Genomic DNA, 24,984 nt, shown 5'->3' on the forward strand with positions numbered 1-24,984 from the left:
TCTGCTCAGCTCTAGCATTTCAGCCTGACATGCTGGTTTCTGCTGGTGAAGCCTGTATTCTTGACCCTTTGGCTCTGGCTATAAATTCTCCTCTGTGGCTTTTCACCCTGACCTCAGGGCTCTGCTGGTCCATTGGCCCTCTCTGCACCTCTGCATCCTCCCTAGGCATGTGGGAGCACTCAGAGCCCCAGACACCACGTGCTGGGGGCCAGATTTGGGAGCACCCTGGGCCCACATCTCTGGACACTCCCCTCTACTCATGCTGTCCCATTGCCCCTGTGTGTGATGGATGGGCAGCTTCTCCCAGACTTGAGTCTCACTGGGCTATGCCTTGGGGAATTGGCTAACAGCCTTATGTGCCCAGGCTCCCTCCCACCACATGTCCCGCTCCTGTCCTCTGACGTGGAAGGCTTCCTCCTACTCCCCCTTCTGTCTGATGGGGACTCCCCTGCATCATATCCAGCTCCTTCCCTGAAGTAGCTTTCACCCTTCTTCTCTCACTGGGGCCACAGTGGCAGAATGGATGCAGGAAACAAGACTCACTCTGTATTGAAAATTCACCAGTTTAATGTTTTCAGACATTCCCATCATCTCAAAAGGAAGGAGACATGGCTACTTCCCAGGCAGGTGGCTGGGAAGTAATCTGACCTTGCTTTGGGGATTGAACTCACATAAATAGAATTAATTTCTATTAATTTGTCAATATATATTTTTACTAATTTTCATTTCCTTTCATTAATTTATCAATAGATATTTCCTGAGCATATTCTCAATGCCAGACATTGTTCTGGGCATTACAGGGATACTGTAGCCAAAAAAGTTGGCAAAAATCTTTGCCTACATTAACAGACCTTCTAGTGGTACCTTGGGTCCTGGTTTTATGGTGGCTTCCCAGCCAGGGCAGTTATTCAACCTGATTTTTGTGCATAATACTTTTTGCTAGTCTTGAGAGTGGCCTGGTGACTATCTCCCATGGGGTTAAGAGCTAATGGCCTGTCCTCATTTCCTGACATGGCCTTGGCCTGTTGGACTGAGACACAGTGACCATCCCTACAGGAGAATGTGCACTTCTTTCTATTTTGGGTGTAAATAACCTTTAAAGAAGGGTCTAGAAGCTCTGCTGGGTCTCAGATTCCATCTTAGGGTGGAGAGACTCAGGGCAGAAGACAGTTCTCTGAAGCTTCCTCAAGGCATTCATTCAACAGATATTTCCTGCACCCCGACTGTGCTGAGAATGGACCTGTGGGGCAGGCAGACACAGTCCTTGCCTTCATGAAACTGCACAGATAAAAGTGAATTAACTTCGGTTGTGATGAGATCACATAGGAGAAGTTGGAGTAGAATGGCTGTTTTCGAGAGTGTGGCCTCATGACTCAGGACGGCTCAGGAGGGGTAGAATGTCCTGTGACCCTTCTGGAACAACCCTCCAGGACATTCAGGAGAGGCCGGTAAGAACTATCTTGGAAAAAAACAGGAGACAAAGGCTTTCTCTAGCTGAGAGGGGAGGCTGTTTCAGAAGTGGGCTCCCTCCATAACTCCATGGATGTAGCCCTCAAAGTCCCTGCAGTGCAGACGGAGCCCATCTCTCGGGATGTGAGCCTGGCCGGAGGCTCTGGTGGCATCCATGCCATCTCTTAGGTTGCAGACAGAGCCCTTCCTGTGTGCTTGGCTCAATAAATCCTTCCTTCCTGCCTTCCTTCCTCAGTCTGCTCTTTATTGTGCCTTTTTTCTGGAAGAGGAGCCATCGAGCCATAGTAGATATTGCGTTGACATGGAGTTGTGACCTCCGGGGAGTCCCAGAGTGACACCACCTGCCTCCAAGCCAACTCCTGATCATTCTTGAGGTCTCCTACAAGGCGTTGGTTGAGATCCTTGAAGCAACTATGTTAGGAAGAGCACGTTGTGGTAGGAGTCTGGGGTGGCGACTCCCCACTGTTGCCTCAGGCTTATTTAGAATATCCAAAGCCCCTTTGGTGTTGGGGTTTTCACCCCTGGCTCCCAGTTGTATGTGGACAGATTCTACTCTGCTAGGTTAGACCAGAGCATAATGAGAATTGTCTTGGACTTGAGTCTCGCCTTTGCCAAGTTACTTGGTAAGTGATTGTGGAGAAATCACTCAGCCTCTCTGCACAACATGCTCATGTCTATGGAACGGGATCGGGGTAGGACTGGAGATGGCATCCTGATTCTGGACCTCTGTTCTGGGGTGCCAGTCACCCTGGTTTGAAGCCTGATGTTGGGGAGAAGGCTCAGAGAAGTCAAGTGATTTGCCGAAGGTCACACAGCTATTAAATGGCAATAATGGTATTTGAACCCAGGATCCCTCTGGCTCTAAAGCACATGCTTTTAATCAACCTGCCTCCACAGGTGAACAATACAAAAGTTGCAGGCAGGAAGTGCCTTCAGGAAGAATTCCTTGCATGGGAATCAGCCTGGGGCTACTGCCTTTTGAGGTCAAGAGGACGCCTGAGTGCTGGGCATTGAAGTGCTGCAAAGCAGATGGAGACCAAGGTGGGCTGAGCAAGCCCTGGGGACAGTGCAAGAAGAGGAGAATTCTCAGCAGCCCTCTGACTTAGGAAGCAGTTGCTGAAGAGCAGCCCCATGCTCCCTTGCCCTGACCTCTGTCATGCTCTGGTTTGCAAACTGATGTGTGCAGGGACACCAGAGACTTAGCAAGGGGTGCTTCCATATAAGATTCTATATGATTCTATTATAAGATTCTATTCTATAAGATTCTGTTAAAACTACTGGAGGATGCCCTGGTCATGGTGATCCTTACCCCACTTTACAGAAGAGAACCTCACTTGTCACTCATCCTGAATCCCACTGCCTGCATCGGCTGGGGTACAAAACCTCTGAGCGCTAAAGGGAAAACGAGAAACGATTGGTCACAGAGCAGCCTTCTTTGATGATGAGTCAAGGCATCTAGACTTGGCTTTCTCCTGTCTTTTCCTATCTGTATGAATTTCTGTTAAGGGGGATGCTTGGTGCTTAGTGGAATATTTTGAATTCAGAACAACTGAAATAGAGTAAGTTAATGACAGTGATTCTTTTAAGTATAGCTGAAATATCTTCTGGACTTCTAATATTTCAAGATATGTGGATAAAAACCAAGATGAATAATTCCTTGTTTTCTTTCTGATGCAGCGTGTGTTATCCAATAAGGTGGTTAAATCTATTTTACCAAATCACATCATGAAACATTTATTACAGTTATAGTCAATCCTCATCTTATAAAATGTTTACTATTTTTTTTACTTCTTATGAACAAAATAAAAAATACATTTAAACTCATGGTGAAAAATCATAAATGTCAGGCTCACAATATACATAAGGATATGTGGTTTTTAAAAATTATTTGGGAATACACGAGCACAAAAGTTTGAGCACTTCCTTGGCTTGTTGGAGTCTTCCCAGGTCCTGTTAATCTACTCCCTTCTCCATCCGCCCTCTTGCTTCTCTTTCTGCTCTCAGAACGTGAGAAGTGTTCCTGATTATCTACCACTGTGAATACCATCATTGACACACAGACGTTTTTTCTTTGAGGAAGAGATGGCACTGTATTGTGAACTTGTGCTAAGTCTTCAGGAAGGTGGGAGGGGCTCAGGACCGGCAGCTGGAAACCATCTTTGGCTGAGCCAGCTTTGTTACACATTTCAACAAGGTGAGAATAAGTGTACATTTCAAAGATTTAAGCAAATTTGAAGTTGTGCAACCATCACCACAATCCAGTTTTACAACATTTCTACCACCTGGAAAAGTTCCTTCATGGCCACTTATAGTCAAGTCTCATTCCCACCCCCAGCCGTAGGCAATCACTAACCTTTCTAGCTCTATAAACTTGCCTTTCTAGACGTTTCATATAAATGGAATCATATAATATGTAGTCTTCTGCATCTTACTTCTTTCACTTAGCATGATGTTTTTGAGATTCATATGTGTTGTAGCGTGTGTCAATAGTTTGCTCTTTTTAATTACTAGGTGGTTTTCCATCGTATAGAGGATCACATTTTGTTTATCCATTCAACAGTTGATAGACGTTTAGGTTGTGTTCAAGTTTGGGGCAATCATTAATAAGCCTGCTATTAACATTTGAGTATATGTCTTTGTGTGGACCTATGTTTTCATTTCTTTTGGGAAGATCTATAGGAGTGGAATTGCCGGGTCTTGTGATAAGTTTAACTTTTTAGGAAAATGCCAAGTAGCTTTCCCTAGGGAGTATACCATTTTACATCCCTACTAGCAATGTATGAGGTTTCCCAGTTCTCTCCACCATAAGCGTGAGTTTTAATCAGTCTTTGTTACTCAAAGGCCTTTTCAGTTTTTGTTTTACTGTTTAGTGATGAGAATAGGTTGGCTCTTCCAACTCCTCAAGTCCCTGAATCTCTGGACTCTCTCCATTCCTTTTCATTCCCACTATAAATTGCTCAATTCTTTTTTTTTTTTAATTCAATTTATTTAAACAACAACAATAAAACAAAAAGAGTTCACCTATTTCTTCCACCTATTTCTCTTTACCTATTTTGTATATATATGAAATATCTATATAGATATAGATATAGATACACATATTTCACTTAGTATAATGCCCTCAACATTCATCCATGTTGTTGCAAATGGCAAGGTTTTGGTTTTTTTATGGCTGAATAATATGGACACTTTACGTTGTTTCCATATCTTGGCTATTGTAAATAATGCTGCAATGAACATAGGGGTACAGATTTCGCTTCAAATTAGTGTTTTCATTTTCTTTAGATAAGTACTCAGAAGTGGAACTGCTGGATCACATGATAGTTCTATTTTTCATTTTTTGAGAAACCGCCATTCTGTTTTCAACAGTGGCTGTACCAATTTACATTCCCACCAACAGTGCACAAGGATTTCTTTTTCTCCACAACTTTGCCAACACTTGCTTTTCTAGTCGTTTTGATAACAGCCATTCTAACAGTTATGAGACGATATTTCACTGTGGTTTTGCATTTCCCTGATGATTAATGATATAGAGCCTCTTTTCATGTACCTATTGGTCATCTGTATGTCTTTGGAAAAAATGTGTCTTCAGGTCTTCTGCTCATTTTTTAATTGGATTGTTTTTTGCTATTGAGTTGTATGAGTTCTTTATATATTTTGGATATTAACCCCTTATCAGAATATGGTTTGCAAATAATTTCTCCCATTCAGTAGGTTGCCTTTTCATTTTTGTTGATGGTTTCCTCTCAATGCAGAAGACTTTTAGTTTGATATAGTTTCACTTATTTATTTATTTATTTATATTTTATTTTATTTATTTATTTTTGGTTGCATTGGGTCTTCGTTGCTGCACACGGGCTTTCTCTAGTTGCGGCGAGCGGGGGCTACTCTTCGTTGTGGTGCGCGGGCTTCTCATCATGGTGGCTTCTCTTGTTGCGGAGCATGGGCTCTAGGAGCGTGGGCTTCAGTAGTTGTGGCACGTGGGCTCAGTAGTTGTGGCTTGCAGTCTCTAGAGCGCAGGCTCAGTAGTTGTGGCACACGGGCTTAGTTGCTCCGTGGCATGTGGGATCTTCCCGGAGCAGGATTCGAACCCGTGTCCCCTGCATTGGCAGGTGGACTCTCAACCACTGCGCCACCAGGGAAGTCCTCACCTATTTATTTTTGATTTTATTGCTTTTGCTTTTCTATGTCATATTCAAAAAAATCATTGTCAAGACTTATGTCAAGGAGCTTACTGCCTATGTTTTCTTCTAGCAGTTTTACGATCTCAGGTCTTATGTCCAAGTCTTTAATCCCTTTTGAGTTAATTTTTGTGTATGGTATAAGATAGTGGTCCAGTTTCTTTCTTTTGTATGTGGCTCCAATTTTCTCAACATCATTTATTGAAGAGACTGTCCTTTCCCCATTGTATATTTTTGGCTTCTCTGTCATAAACTAATTGACCATATAAGCATGGGTTTATTTCTGGGCTCTCTATTTGGTTCCATTGATCAATGTATCTGTTTTTATGCCAATACCATACTGTTTTAATTATTACCACTTTGTAATATAGTTTGAAATCAGGGAGCATGATGCCTCCATGCCCAGTTCTTTTTAAAGCCCTTATCTTTCTTGTAGTATCCTGTCAAACACAGCTAATGGTAACCAAGACATGCTATTGACATTCTGACTCCCCATCTCTTCACTTAAAGCTATAAGCTCATTTAGTTCATCATCTGCCTTCCAAGTTAACGCAGGCAATAGTTTTACCAAATACTTCATCACTGTGTAATATTGATTGCCTTCTTCCAGCCTTCAGTAATAGTTTCCTTGATACCCACTACCTGGCCCAAAGACAATGGATTTTTATTACCAAGAAACATACCACTTCTGATAGCAATTTCTGTGTTAGTCAGGATAAAGAGGTTGTGCTGCAGTAACAAATAGCCCCAAATTTCAGGTACTTATAAAAATAATGGTTTTTATTTTCCTCATTCATGTTACATATCCATCCTAATCAGCCATCCCTCTGCTCCATATCATATTTACTACAGAACTTAGGGTTTTAGAGTCACCCCTATCTGAGCCACTGCTCGTCCTCTGGGAGAGGGAATGAGGACATGGTGAATCGTACACTAGCTCTTAAAGCTCCTTCTCGCATTTGATTAGCCAGAACAGGTGAAGTGGCCAATGCTGACATCAATGGGGAAGGGAAATAGAATCTTTTCCCAGGGAACGGAAGCAAATATTGTGAACATTAGTATCATGTATTATATTATGCTTTTTATTTATTTATTTATTTATTTATGGCTGTGTTGGGTCTTCGTTTCTGTGCTAGGGCTTTCTCCAGTTGCAGCGAGCGGGGGCCACTCTTCATCGCGGTGCGCGGGCCTCTCACTGTTGCGGCCTCTCTTGTTGCGGAGCACAGGCTCCTGACGCGCAGGCTCAGTAGTTGTGGCTCACGGGCTTAGTTGCTCCGTGGCATGTGGGATCTTCCCAGACCAGGGCTCGAACCCATGTCCCCTGAATTGGCAGGCAGATTCTTAACCACTGCGCCACCAGGGAAGCCCCCTATATTACGCTTTTTAAAAAAATATCCTGAAAACTCTGAAGAAGGGAGAAACAGCTGTCTTTGTGTGGTGGTTTTGCCCACAGCTGCCTACAGTGACAGTAAGACAGGGTGACCTTTCAAAATACCTTACAGACCTAGGCCTTTGATCTTTATTGTGGTTGTCCCCAGCCCTGTGCCTTTGATGCACAGATTTATTATCTGTTGTTCTTTTTCTACCAGTCCTATCTCTTAGGCTCAGGAAGAAATTTGATTGGATGGACTATCTTTTCTAGAGTTTACTACTGAGCTTCCAATACCCTCTGGGCCACTAGTAAATTCATTCCTTGATCTCCAGTTTAAATTGATCCATTTCTGTTTTTTCTTCCCAGCTGTCTTTTGGGGAGACATTGCCTTAGATGAAGAGGACCTGAAGTTATTTCACATCAACCAAACCCGTGACTGGATCAAGCAGTCAGTGGAGGAAACAGGACACAGCACCGGTAAGTACTGCGTCCCCTCCACCCCTGCCCTGGAGAGAAGGATCAGGGACTCCAGCACGGGGTGATGTGGACCACAAGTCATAGGTATTTGACCTGTCAGTCCAGGGCCCACCTGTCAGTGGAAAACCAGAGGGGTCACCCCTTCTCTGTTGCAGGCTGTGAAGGTGGAGCCTCCAAGTTTGCTTATCCTTCTAAGAAAATCTTCATTAGCCTCTTTATCCAAAGATTCAGCCCTGAGCTCAGAGAGTTCAGAGTTGAACTCAACATAGGTTCTCAGGACTCTGGCCTCAGGGTCCAGCACTTCCCAAATGGAGAGAATTCCTGGATGGGCTCCATTTAGGGCATATCTGATGGTGATGCTGATACTGATTAGCAGTGGGAAGATGCTTGGTGGCGGGCGGCGCCCCCGGGTGGGGTGGTATTGTGCAGTTGTTTGGCCTACAAACCAGGTGACAATCCCCTGGGGGCAGGAAACACAGACTGGGTGTCAGACTTTGATTACTCTTCTCCTTTGATTACTTTTCCTCCTTGCCTTCACCTTGGGGTGAATAGTAATGAGACTGGTCTCCTGATTTCTCCTCACCTCCCTGCCCACTGGGGTCAGACGCCTCCCCTCTGTGGAATCTCCATTCTCAGAAGCAGCCCCAGGCACTGAGCTGTGGGAGCTGATAGGCTGTGTGGCTGACTGTGGCTTATTATTCGGTGACCAAGGCTCGTGTGTGCCTGATGCTACACTGTCTCTGCTACCTGCCACCCCTCCACCCACCCTCCCTTCCTTTCTCTCAAGGATTTAAAAAAATTGTGGTAAGAACACTTAACATGAGATCTACTATCTTAACAAAATTTTAAGCGTACAATACAGTACCATAAACTACAAGCATGATGTGATACAGCAGATCTCCAGAACATTCATCTTGTATAACTGAAGTTTATACACCGCCTCCCTTTTTTAGCACCTATCATGAATCTAATGCGGTGCTGGTGAGAGAAAGAGGAATAAGATGTGACCTCTGACTTCAAGGAGACATTTCATTGCTAACATCTCCAGAGTTCAGTTTGCCTATCTGTAAAATGGGGATGAAACCAGCACTCACTTCAACAGGGGTTGGGAGGATCGACTCCAAAAGTAACAGGCTAACCTGGTGCCTAGCACATGACATGTTCTCAGGCAATGGCAGATGTTATCACTAAGCACCCCAGTCCGGAGGAATGAGACTGAAGTGTAGATAGATAAACTGTATGTAATTCCTCATGACAAGTGGGAAGAAGATGGGCCAAGAAAGGCATCATGGGAATGGGCACTCTTGCCTTGTGTCTTTTTTTTTTTTTTTTTTTCTTGCCTATTCCCTACCCCAGGGCATTTTTTTTTTTTAAACATCTTTATTGAAGTATAATTGCTTTACAATGGTGTGTTAGCTTCTGCTTTATAACAAAGTGAATCAGTTATACATATACATATGTTCCCATATCTCTTCCCTCTTGCATCTCCCTCCCTCCCACCCTCCCTATCCCACTCCTCTAGGTGGTCACAAAGCACCGAGCTGATCTCCCTGTGCTATGCGGCTGCTTCCCACTAGCTATCTATTTTACATTTAGTAGTGTACATATGTCCATGACACTCTCTCACCCTGTCACATCTCACCCCTCCCTCTCCCCATATCCTCAAGTCCATTCCCTAGTAGGTCTGTGTCTTTATTCCCATCTTGCCACTAGGTTCTTCATGACCTTTTTTTTTTTTTTTCCTTAGATTCCATATATATGTGTTAGCATACTGTATTTCTTTTTCTCTTTCTGACTTACTTCACTCTGTATGACAGACTCTAACTCCATCCACCTCATTACAAATACCTCCATTTCATTTCTTTTTATGGCTGAGTAATATTCCATTGTATATATGTGCCACATCTTCTTTATCCATTCATCTGATGATGGACACCTAGGTTGCTTCCATGTCCTGGCTATTGTAAACAGAGCTGCAATGAATATTTTGGTACATGACTCTTTCTGAATTATAGTTTTCTCAGGGTATATGCCCAGTAGTGGGATTGCTGGGTCGTATGGTAGTTCTATTTTTAGTTTTTTAAGGAACCTCCATACTGTTCTCCATAGTGGCTGTATCAATTTACATTCCCACCAACAGTGCAAGAGTGTTCCCTTTTCTCCACACCCTCTCCAGCATTTATTGTTTCTAGATTTTTTGATGATGGCCATTCTGATTGCCTTGTGTCTTGAAGGGCGCGTAGGAGTTCCTTAGGTGAAGAATCAAGAAAAGATATTTCAGCAGAGGAGAAACTGTGTGCAGAGGCAGGGAGTATGAGAGGGGCTGTCTTAAGTTGAGGAAAAGAGGAAAGGTGTGGGTCACTGGAGAGTGGCTCTTGGGGGGGCTGTCGTAGAGAGAAGCACCAGGAGAAGTTGCTGGGGTAGACGATGAAGGTGCCTGTTGGCAGGGTGGGTGGGAATGTGCCCAGAGTAGGAGGCAACTCCGCCTGTTGCCCGATGCCTGCTGCGCTAATGAGCTGGAGCTTTCCCCTGTGGGTGGCAGGGGTCCTGCCCAAGGTTTCTGAATAGGAACATGATGTGCTCATCTTTGGCTTGGGGGAGTCTTGGTGGGGTCCCCTCTCCCACTGCTCTCCACAGCCCACCAGCTGCCCTGAGGTTGTTGGGTTCCGGGCTGGGTGCTTGGGCAGCCTCACCATGCTGCTTGCTGGTGGTGATGATGGGAGAGGGGTTGTCAAGGCGACCCCTTTCCCTTTGCTAATGAGCCTGGTGGATTCCAAGAAGATCCCCAAAGCCCCCCATCCCTGAGTGTCTTGCAAGGCTCCAAGATTCCACCAGAACTAATTCACCAATTCTTCATTTCAGTATTTCCTGGCACAAAAGGCCCTGTGATCTGTATCCACTTGGGAGGGAAGGAGAAGAATATATTGTATTCATGTTTCTGGATGTGGTCCCAATTCATTCATTCACTCACTTACTCACTGATTCATTGAAACCTCTATTGAGTGTTCACTTTGTGCCAGGTCTTGTGCCAGACCCTGAGACGGTATAGACTGAGGTTTCTCTTTTTAAGGACTTACCAGCTGGTGGAGGGAATAGATACAGAAACCAAAAAGGGTAAAGAGTGAGAGGTGGAGGTGGGGTGTCCCAGGAAGCACAGTGAGAGTGAGGGCACTAAGAAGAACTGGGACCATTGCTGTGGGGAGAGCCAGAAAGGCCTCCCAGAGGAGGGGGTCCTGGGGAGGTGGAGGGGTTTCCCAGGCTGGAGAAGAAGGAGTCAGAGGGTAGAGAAGGACATTCCAGACCGAGGGAGGCATCCTTCTTGGGGTGGGAAATGGGCTGGCAGCCTCCACTAAGGAGGTTACATGCTTCCTTCTTGTCCAGTGGTTGGTTCCCTCTTTCTGCGGGGGTGGTAGGGCTGTGCCCAGAGTGGGGGGCACTTCCCACCGGTCATGGGGACATGAGCAGCTACAGGAGCTAGGCCAGGCTCCACACAGGATGTAGGGGTGAGGCAAGGCAAGAGGGCAAAGGCTGTCAGAAGGCCAGGGGTCCTCATCACCAGTGGTCGGGAGGAGGGAGGAACGATTAGGCACGTTAGAGCTTCTTTTTGGTGTCTGGCTCTATGATTATCACTTCTTCGGATTTGGGGGACCTCTCGTGGATGTTTTGAAAAGTCCATTTGAATTTTAAATGGGGTTTTGGAATCCAGATTATTTTTCACACCATTATATACACAGCCTTAATTGAGCTCTAACAAAAGGCAGCATCTCTTCATAATTCTGTCACTCCAAGTCATCATACGCTCCCCCCGCCCCCCCCCACCAGATTCTTACCTGGAGGCCTAGAGAAGTTGACCTGAGTGTAACTTCGTGTGATTTAATTTTTTAACTTTCCTTTTTGCACCATTACTTTAGTACTTAAAACTAGTGAACCTCACATAGCTCAAACATAGAGTGTGATGTACTTTTACATGTGTTCATGTCTACGTAACCACCACCCAGACCAAGGGATGGAACATTTCCAGAACACCAGAGACTCCCTCATGCCCCCTTCCAGCCAGCACCCACCCCCCAGCAGCCACTAGTCTGACCACTCTCCACACAGATGCATTTTACCTGCATGAATGGAACCATGTGGACAGATGCATTTTACCTGCATGAATGGAACCATGCGGTGTGTGTTGTTTGTGTCTGTCTCCTTTCCCTCAGCTTTGTGACTGTGAAATTCCCCCACGTTGTTGGGTGAAGCGCTGGTTTGTCCTTTCATCGTTTGCAGTGTTCTCCTGAATGAATGTACCCTAGTTTATTCATTCTTCTGTTGACAGCCATTTGGACAGTTGACAGTTTGGGGCAATGATAACTAAAGCTGCTATTGTCTTTCTTGTACGTATCCTTCGGTGGACACCGGCACTCACTTCCAGGAATGGAATTGCTGGGTCACAGGGTATACGTAAGTTATTAGTAGAATCAATCAGTTTTCCCAAGTGGTAGTACCAGTTTACACTCTGTGTGGGTACATATTGATTTGGAAAGCAGGGCGGGGGTGACCATGCAGGATCCAAGGAGGCCTTTGGGTCTTGGTCTCTCTGGCTTGGGGACCCCACTCACACCTCCAGACCTGCACAGCAGTCAGTTGATGCCCGGACACCGTCACGAATGCTCAGGGTTGGTCCTGTCAGCAATCCTTCTGCTGTCCTTGGGGGACCTGCCATGGCACAGCATGGGGACCCAAGCTTGGCAAATGTGAGTGAGAGACCCCAGAGAGAGGCTGGGCCTTGGCCAGCCACCATGGCAGTTGTGTGCCCAGCTGCTGGAGAATGGCCTGCCTGGAAGTTGCCTTGAGGATGCTGCAGTGAAGGGAAGCCTAGCAGCCCTGCCTTCACCTCCTTCATGGCGCTCTCCCAAGGCCGCCATGGTCAGCCTCACGGTCTAAGAACCTGAGTACCTGTCTTCTTTTTCCTTCTCCCCTGTGAGCTGAGAGAGGGCAGAGTCCACATATATTTGACTTTGGATCCCACAGAGGTGGCCCGGCACTTTGTATCTAGAAGGCACTGGCCAGCATTGTTGGAGAGGGGAAAGGGAAGAGATATAGACAGAGACTGGCAGGCCCTGGAGCACCTCCCAGGGGCCTCGGGGTGAAGAGCTCCCACAGGGCTTTGCTCCCAGGAGGGCAGTGAAAACGCTGGCCACCGTCACAGGCTTTGGTCTCAGACTGTCTGGGCTTGAATCCTCAAGCTGGGCCTCAGTTTCTTCATCTGTCAAATGGGAATAGTAATAATCCTTACCTCAGAGTGATGTTGTGAGGAGAAAAGGAAAGAATACGTGTAAAGTGCTGAGCGCAGTGCCTGGCATATAAGAAATGTGCAATAAATACCAACTCTGCCTTCTCTTCCTCATTATTAGTAGTAGTATTTGCAGAAAGAACACTGACCTGGGAGGGATTAAGGTTAAAGTGGAGAATGGGAGAAATTTGCTACGTGCTGGAGGGAACTTTGGGGGCTTGGGCAAGAGGCCTTTGAAACATGTACCTTTCTGGTGTTTCCTCCTTCCCAAGCTTGAGATGTGTATTTTTTTTTCCACTATATTTTTATGGCAAGGTGATTTTTACCCTGATCACTTTTCTCTGAGGGCCAATAGTACTTTGCCTCTATCTAAAATAGTTATTTTATTTTCAGAATGGGAATATTTTAAATTATTTTTGCTGATTAAACTAACACTGCTAGTTGTTAAAAAAAAAAAAAAAAAGTCCAATAGCTCAAAATTGTAGAAAGTAGAAAGTGAAAATCCCCTTTTATCGCAGCCCTGGGGGTCCCCATCATGATCTGTTTGCTGGATTCCTTCCAGCCTTACTGTGCTCAGGCCATGTGCAGGTATTTTTTAAACATAAAAGGAATTTTTCTTAACACCCTGTTGTGTAACCTGCATCTTTAACACCACACCATGGACATCTTTTCACGTGGTACTTTGAGGTCTATCACATTTAATGTGCAACTCTGCCACCATTTATCGAATGAATCCATACAGATGGACATGACGGTTGTTTCCCTTCTTTTCTGTAGTGTTTTTTTCTATCAGAAATGTTGATGCTGTGAACAACACTGTGCTGTTGTTCTTTAAACATTTGCTTTGATTAAAAAAAAAATTTAAAAGGAACCATACCTTTATCTGCTCTTTGTACTTCCACATATGTGAAAGGATGTGTTCTTAGATATCGGTTATTTCATTTCCAAGCTCTGGTAATTGCCCCTGGTTTTTTGGGCGGTGGCGTGGGAAGAGGGCTAAATCCCTGGAGGTGGATGGGATGCAATGCAGCCCCAGATGCCTCCTTTCCCTGGTTTATCATGTGAACTTGAAGCTGCTTTCCTGGTTGCAGAATGAAACGATGTCATGGCCCTAAAAGTGATCTAGTCTCCCTCGTTTCCTAGATGTGCCCAATGTCCCACATTCAGTCAGTGGAAGAACCAGAATGAGAACCCAGGTTTCCCATCTCCTAGGCTGTGTCCTCCATTGTACCAACCCGTCTGCCATGTTGCCAGGTGGAAGGAATGGAAAACAACAGAGGTGCATGTAGTCATTCCTTTGCCAGCCCTGGGAAAGTAGCTGGAGTCTTTCTGGACCAGGAAGCGAGCAAAGACCTTGTGCCCGGGTTGGTTTGAGAGCCCACTCAGGGTGCTGTGCTGGCCACAAAAAAAAAGAGCCGCTGAGGGCTCTCGGGCCCCCAGTAGGGAGCATCCTCGCTGTTCACTTAGGACCCCGGGCTCGTGGTGATTACTTCCGATCAGTCTCCCTGCCTCCAGTCTCTGCTTCCCCATCCTGCTTCCAGGTGATCTTCCTGGACCTGACCTTGCAACCACCGTACTGGGTTGAATAGTGTCCCCCCCAAATTTATGTCTACCTGAACCCCAGAATGTGACCTTATTTGGAAATAGAGTCTTTGCAGATCTAATTAGTTAAGGATCTTGAGATCAGCCTGGATTTAGGGGTGCCCTAAATCCAATGACCGGAGTCCTTATAAGAAGAGGAGAGGACTCAGAGAGACACACAGAGGAAGGCCACGTGAAAGAGCGAGGCAGAGACTGGAATGATGCAGCTATAAGCCAGGGGGCACCAAGGATTGCCGGGAGCTGCCACAGACTAGGAAGAGGCAAGGAAGGATTCTTGCAGAGCCTGCAGAGGGAGCACGGCCCTGCCAACACCTTGATTTCAGACTTCCAGCCTTCAGAACCGTGAGAGAATAGATTTCTGTTTTTAAGCCTCCAACTCTGTGGTAACTTGTTACGGCAGCCCTAGATAACTGATACCACTGTGTTTTCTAAAACCCTTCCATGGCTGCCTATCACTTAGCAGAAACATTCCTTATCTGGCCCCCAAGGTCCTCCACGCTTTATCCACAACTTACATATCCGGCTCCCTTCCCGCTCCTCAGCCTCCTGCCAAACGCAATGACGTCCGTGTCTACAGGCCCCGAGTGTCCTTCCTTCCAGCCTTCTGTTCCAGCTCTGCCCTCTGCTCCAAGTCCCCGTTCTACAGAAAAAGAAATGAAGGTCCACGGACAGCCTAAGAGGCACCCAGGGCCCTACATCTGGTGGGATTCATGATACCTCTTTAGTCAGCACAGCTGCCAGCCTGGGAGTCCACCTGGGTTGACAGCGCTGTTAACATTAACCTTATTTTGTGCTTCAGATGGAGAGAGCGCTATTTTCCCCCCATTTTCAGGCAGCCCCGTTCCCCTGCCGTGAGAGCCTCCAGAGGAAGTGGCAGCAGCCTTTTGGATGTGCTTGGGGGCAAAGAGGCAAGAGCACATTCTTCAGGGAGAGAAAGTCCTTCTGTGTGCATTTTATTTGCAGTGAGAAGAATGGGAGTTCTGGGCAGGCATGGGCCAAGCTGTTCTATGAATGGGGCCCTTGAATTAACATCGCCGAGTTTCCTAAAGCTGCTAATCGGATTAGCTGTGTAGTGAAGGAAGTACTTAGCTGGACGCACACACAGACACATGAGCAGGCACACACACACACCCTCCCATCCTCTTGCATCCTCTTCGATGTGGTGGTGCAGAACCTGACGCCCCCATTTCTGAGCTCTGGGACACCTCACCCCCTAACCACACAAGATGTGGAGGAAAGCCCCGCATGGTTGATGTTTGGGGACTTTTTGGTTGTTTATTTCTTCCCTAAAGAGTCCTGGAAGCAAAGTCGAACATTCTCATCTTTGCAAATGTCTGGAAACTTGGAGAGGAAACCTCATCTTGCAGTTATCTCCCTCCGGGTAATGGATCTGATTTCTTGCTCTTTGTAATGAAGACTCTGGAAGGGGAAATGGCTTTCATTACTTACTGATTCTGATGGAAGCTGATGTTTCCTGTCTTGTCTATTCTGAGCCACTGGACCATGTCCACCTCTATTTAAGAAACCAACCTTAGTCTAAACTCCTGCCATCCGTGTAGGGCATCCACATAAGCCTAACAGTTTGTGCATTTGAGTTCAAAATAATAAATTAGCAGGAGAGAGTCGAAGACGTTAGTTTGGCTAACTTGCCTCCTCTACCTGGGCCTCATCACTCCGAGATGGACCCCACAGAGCCTTCAACTCCTTGAGTTCCTTTTCCTATGCTGTCCGTGACTTGGAGGGGCACATGCTACCGTCACCTGGTCTCAGTGTCCCCTCTGAAGAGAGGGTCTCCTGAAACCATATCCTTACTTCTTTCCAGCCAGTTTGAGCTCTGGATTTGAACGCTGGTGTTTCAGGCTGGAGAAAAGAGGGGAAACAAAGGCCATGGGGTGGGCTTCCCTGGTGGCGCAGTGGTTGAGAATCTGCCTGCTAATGCAGGGGACACGGGTTCGAGCCCTGGTCTGGGAAGATCCCACATGCCGCGGAGCAACTGGGCCCGTGAGCCACAACTACTGAGCCTGCGCTCCGCAACAAGAAAGGCCGCGATAGTGAGAGGCCCGTGCACCGCGATGAAAAGTGGCCCCCGCTTGCCACAACTAGAGAAAGCCCTCGCACAGAAACGAAAACCCAACACAGCCAAAAATAAATAAATAAATAAATTTATTTAAAAAAAAAAAAAAGGCCATGGGGCATCGAGGGACTAAATTTAGGCACAAAAGGCTAAAGCGCACCTGTGAGAGACCCTCATGTACTACCCGGGTTTCTGGGCCCAGCCTTCCAAGGTTTGAGGGTCTAAAAGGGACCCAACATGTCTCTGTTCCCAACATATTTTTGGCTTTGAGGCCCTTGAGAGAACTCATGAGTGGGGCTGCTTTGAGCAGCCCTATCGACAGGCTGTGGTTTTTCTGGCCCTGCTCCCATGGAGACATTCCCCAAGCTTTGTAGACATGGCTTCGTCTTTTCATTAATTTTCTTTATTGGTGGTGGGAGTACTGCTGACTGACCAGTGTCCAGGAAAGAAGTGGGGGCAGTGGTGGCTCCCTGTGACATCCTGTAGAAGGGACAGTGTCCTGCGCTTACGGATGAATGCCAGGTTAGACTTGCTGAGACAGTGAGTTGGGTTCAAGGCTGTCTTCTCTCACATCATGGAACACCGTCTCAGTGAGATCTGGTGGCCTCTGCTGCTAGGGGCACTGGATTAGAGGTACAAGAAGCTGTCAGGGGGCACTCTTACTCGTCCTTTCCACTGTCTCCTCAAGAGCTTTGGAATAAGGTTTTGGGGACTTCTTTTCTCTACGTATATTGTACTTGACATTTTGTGGTTCCCACACCCTCTGAGAGTCTGATGAGTATTTTCAGCACTTCTTCGAGAAAAAGGTACACACACAATTTTGCTTGCAATTTCAAGAATTTTACTCCGTGGATCCCAAGTTATGCACCTCAAGTCCACAACCCCTTTTTTCTGTCTGTTTCCACTCTGTTGGAGATGTTCTCACGTGGACATCCTGGATCCTAGACTTGCAGTGTAGAAAGGCATGGATACTGGAGTCAGGCAGGCCTCCCTGGCTCTGTACTGATTAACTGCAGGAGTAAGGGAGCCTCCTTCCTTATTTGGAAAATGGATTGGAGAAGGGGGATTGGGAAACTGTAGGAGGTAAAGCACTCATCCCAGAGTCTGACACCTAGTAGGTACTGAAGAAATAGTAACCACATGGCTGCCCGTGTGCTGGATCCTGCCTTCTCTCCTCCCTGGCCCACCTCTGTGTCTCAGACTCCACACTTCCTAGATGCCTTGGAAGTCTTCTCCTTTGCAGTACCCTGCCTGCACCCCCCTGGGGTCTCTGGAGCTGGACCTGCACCAATGTGACCTGACCAGATCCTTGGATTTAGATTCCACCAGCACATGGGGAATCTCTATCAATCCCCAACATAAAGCCTTTCCTATTCCTCCTGAGTCAAACTCTAGGTCATGAAGTTGGCCAAACAGAGATCTGAGAATTGATTAGATGCTGGTTCTTCTTTGATAGCAACAACAAAAAGAATAATAATAACTACAATTTGTTGTGTGCTAATTTTGTCTTAAATGATCTCATTAATCTTTTTTTAAAATTAATTAATTAATTTATTTTTGGCTGCGTTGGATCTTCGTTGCTGCACGCGGGCTTTCTCTAGTTGCAGTGAGCAGGGGCTACTCTTCGTTGTGGTGCGTGGGCTTCTCATTGCGGTGGCTTCTCGTTGCAGAGCACAGGCTCTAGGCGTGCGGGCTTCAGTAGTTGTGGTGCACGGGCTCAGTAGTTGTGGCCTGTGGGCTCTGGAGCGCAGGCTCAGTAGTTGCGGCGCATGGGCTTAGTTGCTCCGCAGCATGTGGGATCTTCCAGGACCGGGGATCGAACCTGTGTACCCTGCATTGGCAGGTGGATTCTTAACCACTGCGCCACCAGGGAAGTCTGATCTCATTTATCTTCATGCAACAGCTCTATGTGGCAGGTACTGTTGATACCTACAGGTGTATTCAGAGAGGTGTGTAACCTTTCTTTGATCACACAACTAATTATTGGCAGAGCCAAGATTAGGACTTAACTCTGTCTAATGTCAAAGGCTGTTTTTAGCCTCTACACTCCATTGCTTCTGGAAATAGATGCTGGCATCACCACTAACCCTGTCGCCTTGAGCTGTGAAGACTTGGTCTCCCCACGACTACCTTTGAGAGGTGTTGATAAAAGATATGGGCAAGTTCTACCCACTTCTGGGGCTGCACTTCATCCTGCCCTCTGTCATCTCAGGTTGCCATTCAGTATGTGCCTTGCTGCATCCATCAGACTGTCAACAGCTGTGACCTGTCTTTGTTTGGTCTTGGCCCTCCCTGTTTAGTTCCAGCATCAGCCTGGGCACAGGGACAGCACCAGACAAACCCTTGTGAGTTGAGGATGGAGTCTCAGGAGTGCATGATGGCCTCCTTGCTCCTCTGCTCCCCTAGACCAGTTGGGGTTAGGACTGTTTGTTTGAATGTGTGATGCTTAGAGTGGGAGCCTGCAATGGAAGAAAGGCTTATGCTCAGGGGTGATGCCCTTGGGCTGGGCAAGCCCAGATCACCTTGCAGGGAATGTCTGAAAAGGGCATTCTTTGGCCACATGGTCAATAGCTTGTCTTTACTGAGCCCTTCGGACAGAGTCCCAGGTGTGGTCGTTAGGTCTTTTCCAAGCCAGAGAGGGGGTGCTGGCCTTCCTGCTCACTCCTCCAGGGCTCTGCTTAGACCTTTTCTTCACAGACCTGCGCCCACTGCCCCCCCCGCCCCAGTTGACGGCTCCATTTCACCCCTGCCCCTCCCGTGGCAGTTCACCTTGGCTCCCATGGTCTAGAACTTCATCTTTATGGCTACACTGCTCCTCTGGCATGACCTACACTCCCCTTGTGTCAGTTCTGCTGACCCTCTCACACCATCTTCTTGATTACAGTCCTTTTCCCTCTCTCTCCTGCCCCCTCCCTCTTTCCTTCCTTCAAGAAACAGATGCTAATTGGGGACCTCTTCTGTGCTCAGCACCAAGGATACAGCCGTACCCACTTTTTTCTTCTGCCATTAAGGAGATGGAGTTTTAATGATGGAAGTGATTATGGTCATGCTTTGGCGGTACTGGAGGAATGGGGCAGGCTGTGGTGGGGGAGGACCTGTGACCCCGCTGGTGTGGAACCCCACCGACCTCCCAGTGGAGACATGGTCCAGTGGGCAGAACTCACACCTGGAAAGAAGGCCCCAGGTAACAGCTGTCATCCAGGCAGAAGTTGGTGTTGGGTGTCCAGTTTGGGACACAGGACCTGATGGGAGGCAGGAATGTTTGTGTGAGGCCAGGGACCCAGGCAAATAACATCAGAGAGGCCTTTAATAGAACTCACAGAGAGTTCCAGTGCTATGCTGGGAGCTCAGAAGAACGAGGCAAGGACCCCTGGTTCTTCCGTGAAGTGGGTATTAAGGAGGACAAGAAGTCAGAGGCTTGGCCTGAGAGAACAAGATGGGGACAAAGGTCTGAAATTAAGCAGAATCCCTGAGATCAAAATCGGAGCCAAAGGTGATGTGCTGCTGTGACCCTCGAGTGTTGAGCCCCAAATCCTTCAACCCCCCCACCCGAGGACAGGGCTGGCTGTGCGTGCAGACAGCAGTCAGCAGCTGGAGAGGAGGAGGGCTGGGGTACAGGAACCGGGTGAGGCCTGACAGTTACTCCGCTCATAAAGTTTTCAGTTTAGTAAGATGATTTGAGATGATAAAGAGGCATCTGATAAAGTGCGCATCTGCTCTTCGGGAAGGAAAAAAGAATGCAACATAAGGATTCTATCATCTGGTTCCCTGGGACCTCATTCAGAGGCTGATTACACCTTGGATTGAAGCCAGAATTCACTGTGAACTTGAAGTGTTGGGGAAAAGTAAATTCACCTTGAGGTTGATTTTTATTATGACTGCATTTGTCAGAATTTGGAGAAACTGGGCTGGGAGTCCACTTGGAGCCACAACAGGGTGCAGAGCCAGGTGGGGGAGGGGCAATGACCACCCTTGGCCATCCATCCAGGGAGCCGTGATTCCAGCCACCCCCTGTCCCCCGCCCCTGCCAATGGGCCTGAGTCAAAACTGGGAGATTAGCTTGAGAAACCAGGACAAATAAGAGTTTAGCGCCTGACATTCTAGGCAAGGTTCTTTCGGTTTTGAGATACAGAATCGTACTCAAGATAGGTCGATAAAAGAGTTTATTTAAGAATATATTCTCATGGCCATCCAAGGACAGAAGCAGAAGAACTGGCCTTTTGGGGACTCGTCTAGAGACTGGAGAGAAAAGAACAAAGCTGGCTTCTTCTCTCAGGGGCCACAGAGAATCTCTTTTTGGCTTTTTCTCTTCTTCTTGCACGTGACCCATCATGGCCACCATGTGCGAGTCATATCATGATCCCTCTTCTCGAGTGTCCGCCACTGAAAGCTTGTGGTACCCGCCTACATAAGGGTACCGAAGAAGCCCTAAGAGTGGAAGAAATTGCCAAGGGAAGGAGTATAAAGTGAGCTGATCAGTGCCCCAGGGAGGCAGGAGGAAGAAAGGAAGTGATAATGGTCTGTGTCTGTGGCTTGAGAGAGGAATGAAGGATGGGGCAGCCTCTGGTTAGCGGAGAGGATGGGTGAGTGAACTGACCTCCCACACGTGGGGATGTGGAAGTAGCTCCCTTTGGAGTTAACCTAGTCTTGAGGTCAAGCCTGGTAACCTCACACCCACTTTGCCATTTATATTATTTTCATGGGAAAAAACTTTATGAGTTCCCATTAGCCATCTTAATCCCTGGAATTTGGGAACACAGCCTCATGAGAGCTGGGGATGGCTTGTTTCAGGTGAGGAGCTAACCTTTGCCTATCGGTTTTGGCCAACAGAAAGATTGTGCCTCACTCCCTGAGCACCACTCTTTGCTTCTTCTCGATCTGATTCTATTTTCATGCTCTGTTAACTGTGTATGTTTTTGTTGTGTTTACTAAATGGAATTCTATGTTTTCTGTTCTTAATTTAAATAGTAGGTGATCTCTAAAGCAGAATGAAATGAAATAAACCATACTTTGTCTTTTTGTTTGTGCAACCCTCCAATTGATTGTTCTAGCATCAGTGGCCTCAATATAAACAATATTCCCCACCCTGACCTAAGAGCACCCTGTGGTGAATCCTTTTTTGACAAAATAAAGGATTTGTTTATCCAAAAAGTAATCACCCCCTAAATTTTTTTAATATAGCATGTTTGGTTTTCGTGCAAATTTGCTCTTGTTTTTCTTGGCCTCTTTTGGATGTGTGCATTTTGTTACAGCTGGAAACTGACCTTTGTTTCAAATGCATTTACTACTCAAGTATTTTCTTATTGGGCATGATAATGAACTAAATTGTTTTCGAACAAAACCAGGGCCACAACTTTTCAGTTACCCACTGTACGGCATGTCAATTCACCTCATGAGAACTCCTTATCTGTAGAATGGAGGGTTGGACTTTAAGCTTCCTGAGGGCCAAGAATGAGTCTCTCAGTTCTTTTGCCAAAGATAATCCCGGAAGGTATGGGGACTCAATGCATGGTGTCTGCATGGCTGATTAGATACCTGCAGTGTCTTCAGCTCCCCCTTCGTGCGATGCCTCATGCAACTTTAGAACAATCTGCTCAAATTGCATCTAGTACGAGACCTTCTAGAGACCTTCCAGTGGGCTTCCACGGGTGTTGGCAGCAATGTGGCTGTGGCCTCCCTTTGTCCCATCTTCGAAAACAACAGCAAACAACAATGCGCTGGAGAGAGGAGGTTGAGAAAGGTCAGACTGCCCCCTGCCCCAGAGTGTGAAGGATGTAGACACTGGACACCGGTGACAAGGGGGCTGGACCGGGAGAGCTGGAGACGCAGTTCAAAGGGTGGCTCTGCGGTGTGAGTTTGGGATGAGACTCCCCGCATCATGCTAACCTGTGGCTGAAGTGCTGGATGGCCCGGACAAAGTCACATTTCTTCTGGGGCCATTTACACTGAGGTCTGCAGGTCATTATTTCTGTGGTTTCCAAAGAGGTCCAGAGAGAGAAGGTGGTGAAGGTGGTGGGGATGCCAGTGGAATCTCATTCTGCATCTGGTCATCTTATTTCTCTTAGTGTCCTTTAATGAGACTGCCCACAAACAGTGAGAGAAAAGCCCCAGCTGACCTTGGCACTGAGCCTTTGAACTTTATCCAGCCCCCATCCTGCTCCTGCTGCTACTGGCTTCTGCTTCCCAAGTTCTCCATGACCCTCCTGCATCCCTGGACCTTACTGCCATCGCCAGAGGAATTCCTGTCTTCCCTGACATGGGCACCCCCTAGAGGCACGACTTTCCCATTCACTCTGCAGCCCAGAGGTCCTAAGCGGCCAGTCCGCCACACAAATATGGTCTGCAGATATGTTTTGTAGTGCTTAATTTTTTAAAAAATTTACTGCCAAAATTTAAGAATCAAATTTCTCATAAAAATCCAGAACTCTGGCTTCTCTTGAAAAGTTGGAATATCTGGCCACACTGGTCCAGCAATCCCACATGGCAACAATCAGTGGAGTTGCATAACATGGGTTGGACTCTGGAGGAGCAGGTGCTCTGTGGTTTGCCAGAGACCCCATTACTCCCTATTCATCTTTCACACTGACCTCTTTCACGCTGATGTACTCCTTGCCTGGGCCTCCAACTCTAGGCATTTGAGTTGGCACATTGGGCCAGTGGGGAAGGGACAACATCCTTGGGCCCTAATGCAGGTCCCATGACACCGGCCAGGGCTGCTTCTCTCTTCTGCATCTAGAGAGGAGTCCCTAAGCTTTAACTATTGCCTGGTAGTCTGGAAGACGATCCTTATTCTGGAGCCTCTTTTCTTCCTTTCTTTGAACTTTCAATCTCTGGCCCTCCCCACCCCCACCCTCTAACCCCTCCCTACACCCCACCCTCTAACCCCTCCCCACGCCCCACCCTCCAACCCCTCCCCACACCCCACCCCTGCAACACAGCATGCCATGTCCCAGGTTCTGGCTGGCACTGGGGTGAAATACAAAACAGGCCAACAGGACAGTGTCTTGCAGGGGGTGGTTTATGGCCCAGCACATGCATTGGCATCAAAACAGGTTCTTTCTGCCCCAGTGAATCAGAGGGATGGGACCATTAATAGGTATTAGCCTTTCTGAAACAAAAGGGCCATTCCACCTCACTGACATATGCCACCACCCAGAAAAACACTAGTTACCCTAACCTCTATTCACTTAGATTATCTCTTAAAGGTGAAGCCATTTATCTGTACTTCTCCTTGAACTGAGCTGACTTCTGTCCCAAAAGGTCAAAGACAGGCCACGGAGCTCCATGGTCCTCTTTCTGCTTCTCTCCTCCAGTTCCCTGCAGAGGGCTTGGGCTGGTCTTCCTTTCTTTGATTCCTGAGTTCCTTGCTACTCTTTCTGTGACCCAGTTCATGGGTCCTTTGAGACATCTGTAAATCTTTATCGGTCATTTGGTCATCTGTGCAAAGGCCATGTGATAAAATCCTTTTAAGATGTTCTATGAGGACAAACTTGTGTCTCTTCTGAAGGACTTTTTACCAGGTAGTGAGAAACTCTTAAGCCTTAGTTGTAGGTTAACTTCCTACAAACTTCCTTGCCTGGGGTTTTCCATTCCTTCTCTGCTCCTGTCAGACACCAAGGGACAGAGTGATGAGGCATAGAGCAAGGGCCGGGGGTTAGAGGCTCCCAGCTCTGCTACATACCAGCTGGTGACCACAGATCAAGTGCTTTAACCTCCTCGAGCCGCAGTCTCCTCATCTGTAAAATGGGAATAACAATAATACTTCACCCCACACAGGTGCAGTGAGAATACATTCAACTGGGATAATATATGCAAGCATCAGTCAATCCTATTCAGTCCAATTCAAATGGACATATTTGTTAAGCCTCTGCTATGACACCACACAATGGAAATAGGATGTTATCTCCATCCTCAAGGGGTTAAGTGTCTTGTAGGGACAATAGACTTGGTCTGCAAATAATTATACTCCAGGCATGGTATGATCAGGGCCGGGAGCTCCTTGAGAGGAGAGGCTGTGTCTGATCTGTTTTTCTATCCCTGGAACCTGGTACAGTGCCTGGCACAGAGAGGTGCCCCGAGGAAGCATGTTGAATGAGGGAATGAATGAACGGGTGAATGAGTAAAGGGCCATGAGGGAGATGTAGGTGAAACAGAGACAAGGGATGGCTTCATGGAAGAGGCTGTGAAGGATTTTGATTAGGATCGAGGTGGGGAGGGCATTGCAGGTGGAAGGCAGAGCCTGAACACAGTCATGGAAGTGGGAGCTTGGCAGGGTGGTTGACAGGTGGGTGAGAAGGTGGGACTTGCACTCTCCTCCATGGGCCCTCCCCTTCCCCGCCTCAGTGCCCGGAAAGTCTTCGTCCACCCACTTCTGCCCTTCCCTCAAACTCAGCCAGCCCCTCTCGAGGAAGCCTCTGAATGCCCGATGTCTTCCTGTTTGTCCCAGACTGGACTGTGGGCTCTGTGAATTATCATTTACCTGTGCCCTCCCAGTGCCTAGTCCTGTGAGAGGCACATTGTAGATGCTCAC

General features: G+C 47.1%; 1 protein-coding gene across 1 annotated transcript in view; it reads left to right on the plus strand.

The window, feature by feature from the left end:
* TLL2 (tolloid like 2) overlaps positions 1-24,984 on the plus strand; it is a 135,204-nt gene that overhangs the window by 24,074 nt on the left and 86,146 nt on the right. The window contains exon 2 of the mRNA XM_061194834.1: positions 7,390-7,500. Within this exon, the coding sequence (XP_061050817.1) occupies positions 7,390-7,500 (111 nt within the window). The remainder of the gene's footprint in view (positions 1-7,389; positions 7,501-24,984) is intronic.

This window comes from Eubalaena glacialis, chromosome 1, assembly GCF_028564815.1.
Source record: "Eubalaena glacialis isolate mEubGla1 chromosome 1, mEubGla1.1.hap2.+ XY, whole genome shotgun sequence".
NCBI classification, from domain to species: Eukaryota; Metazoa; Chordata; class Mammalia; order Artiodactyla; family Balaenidae; genus Eubalaena; species Eubalaena glacialis.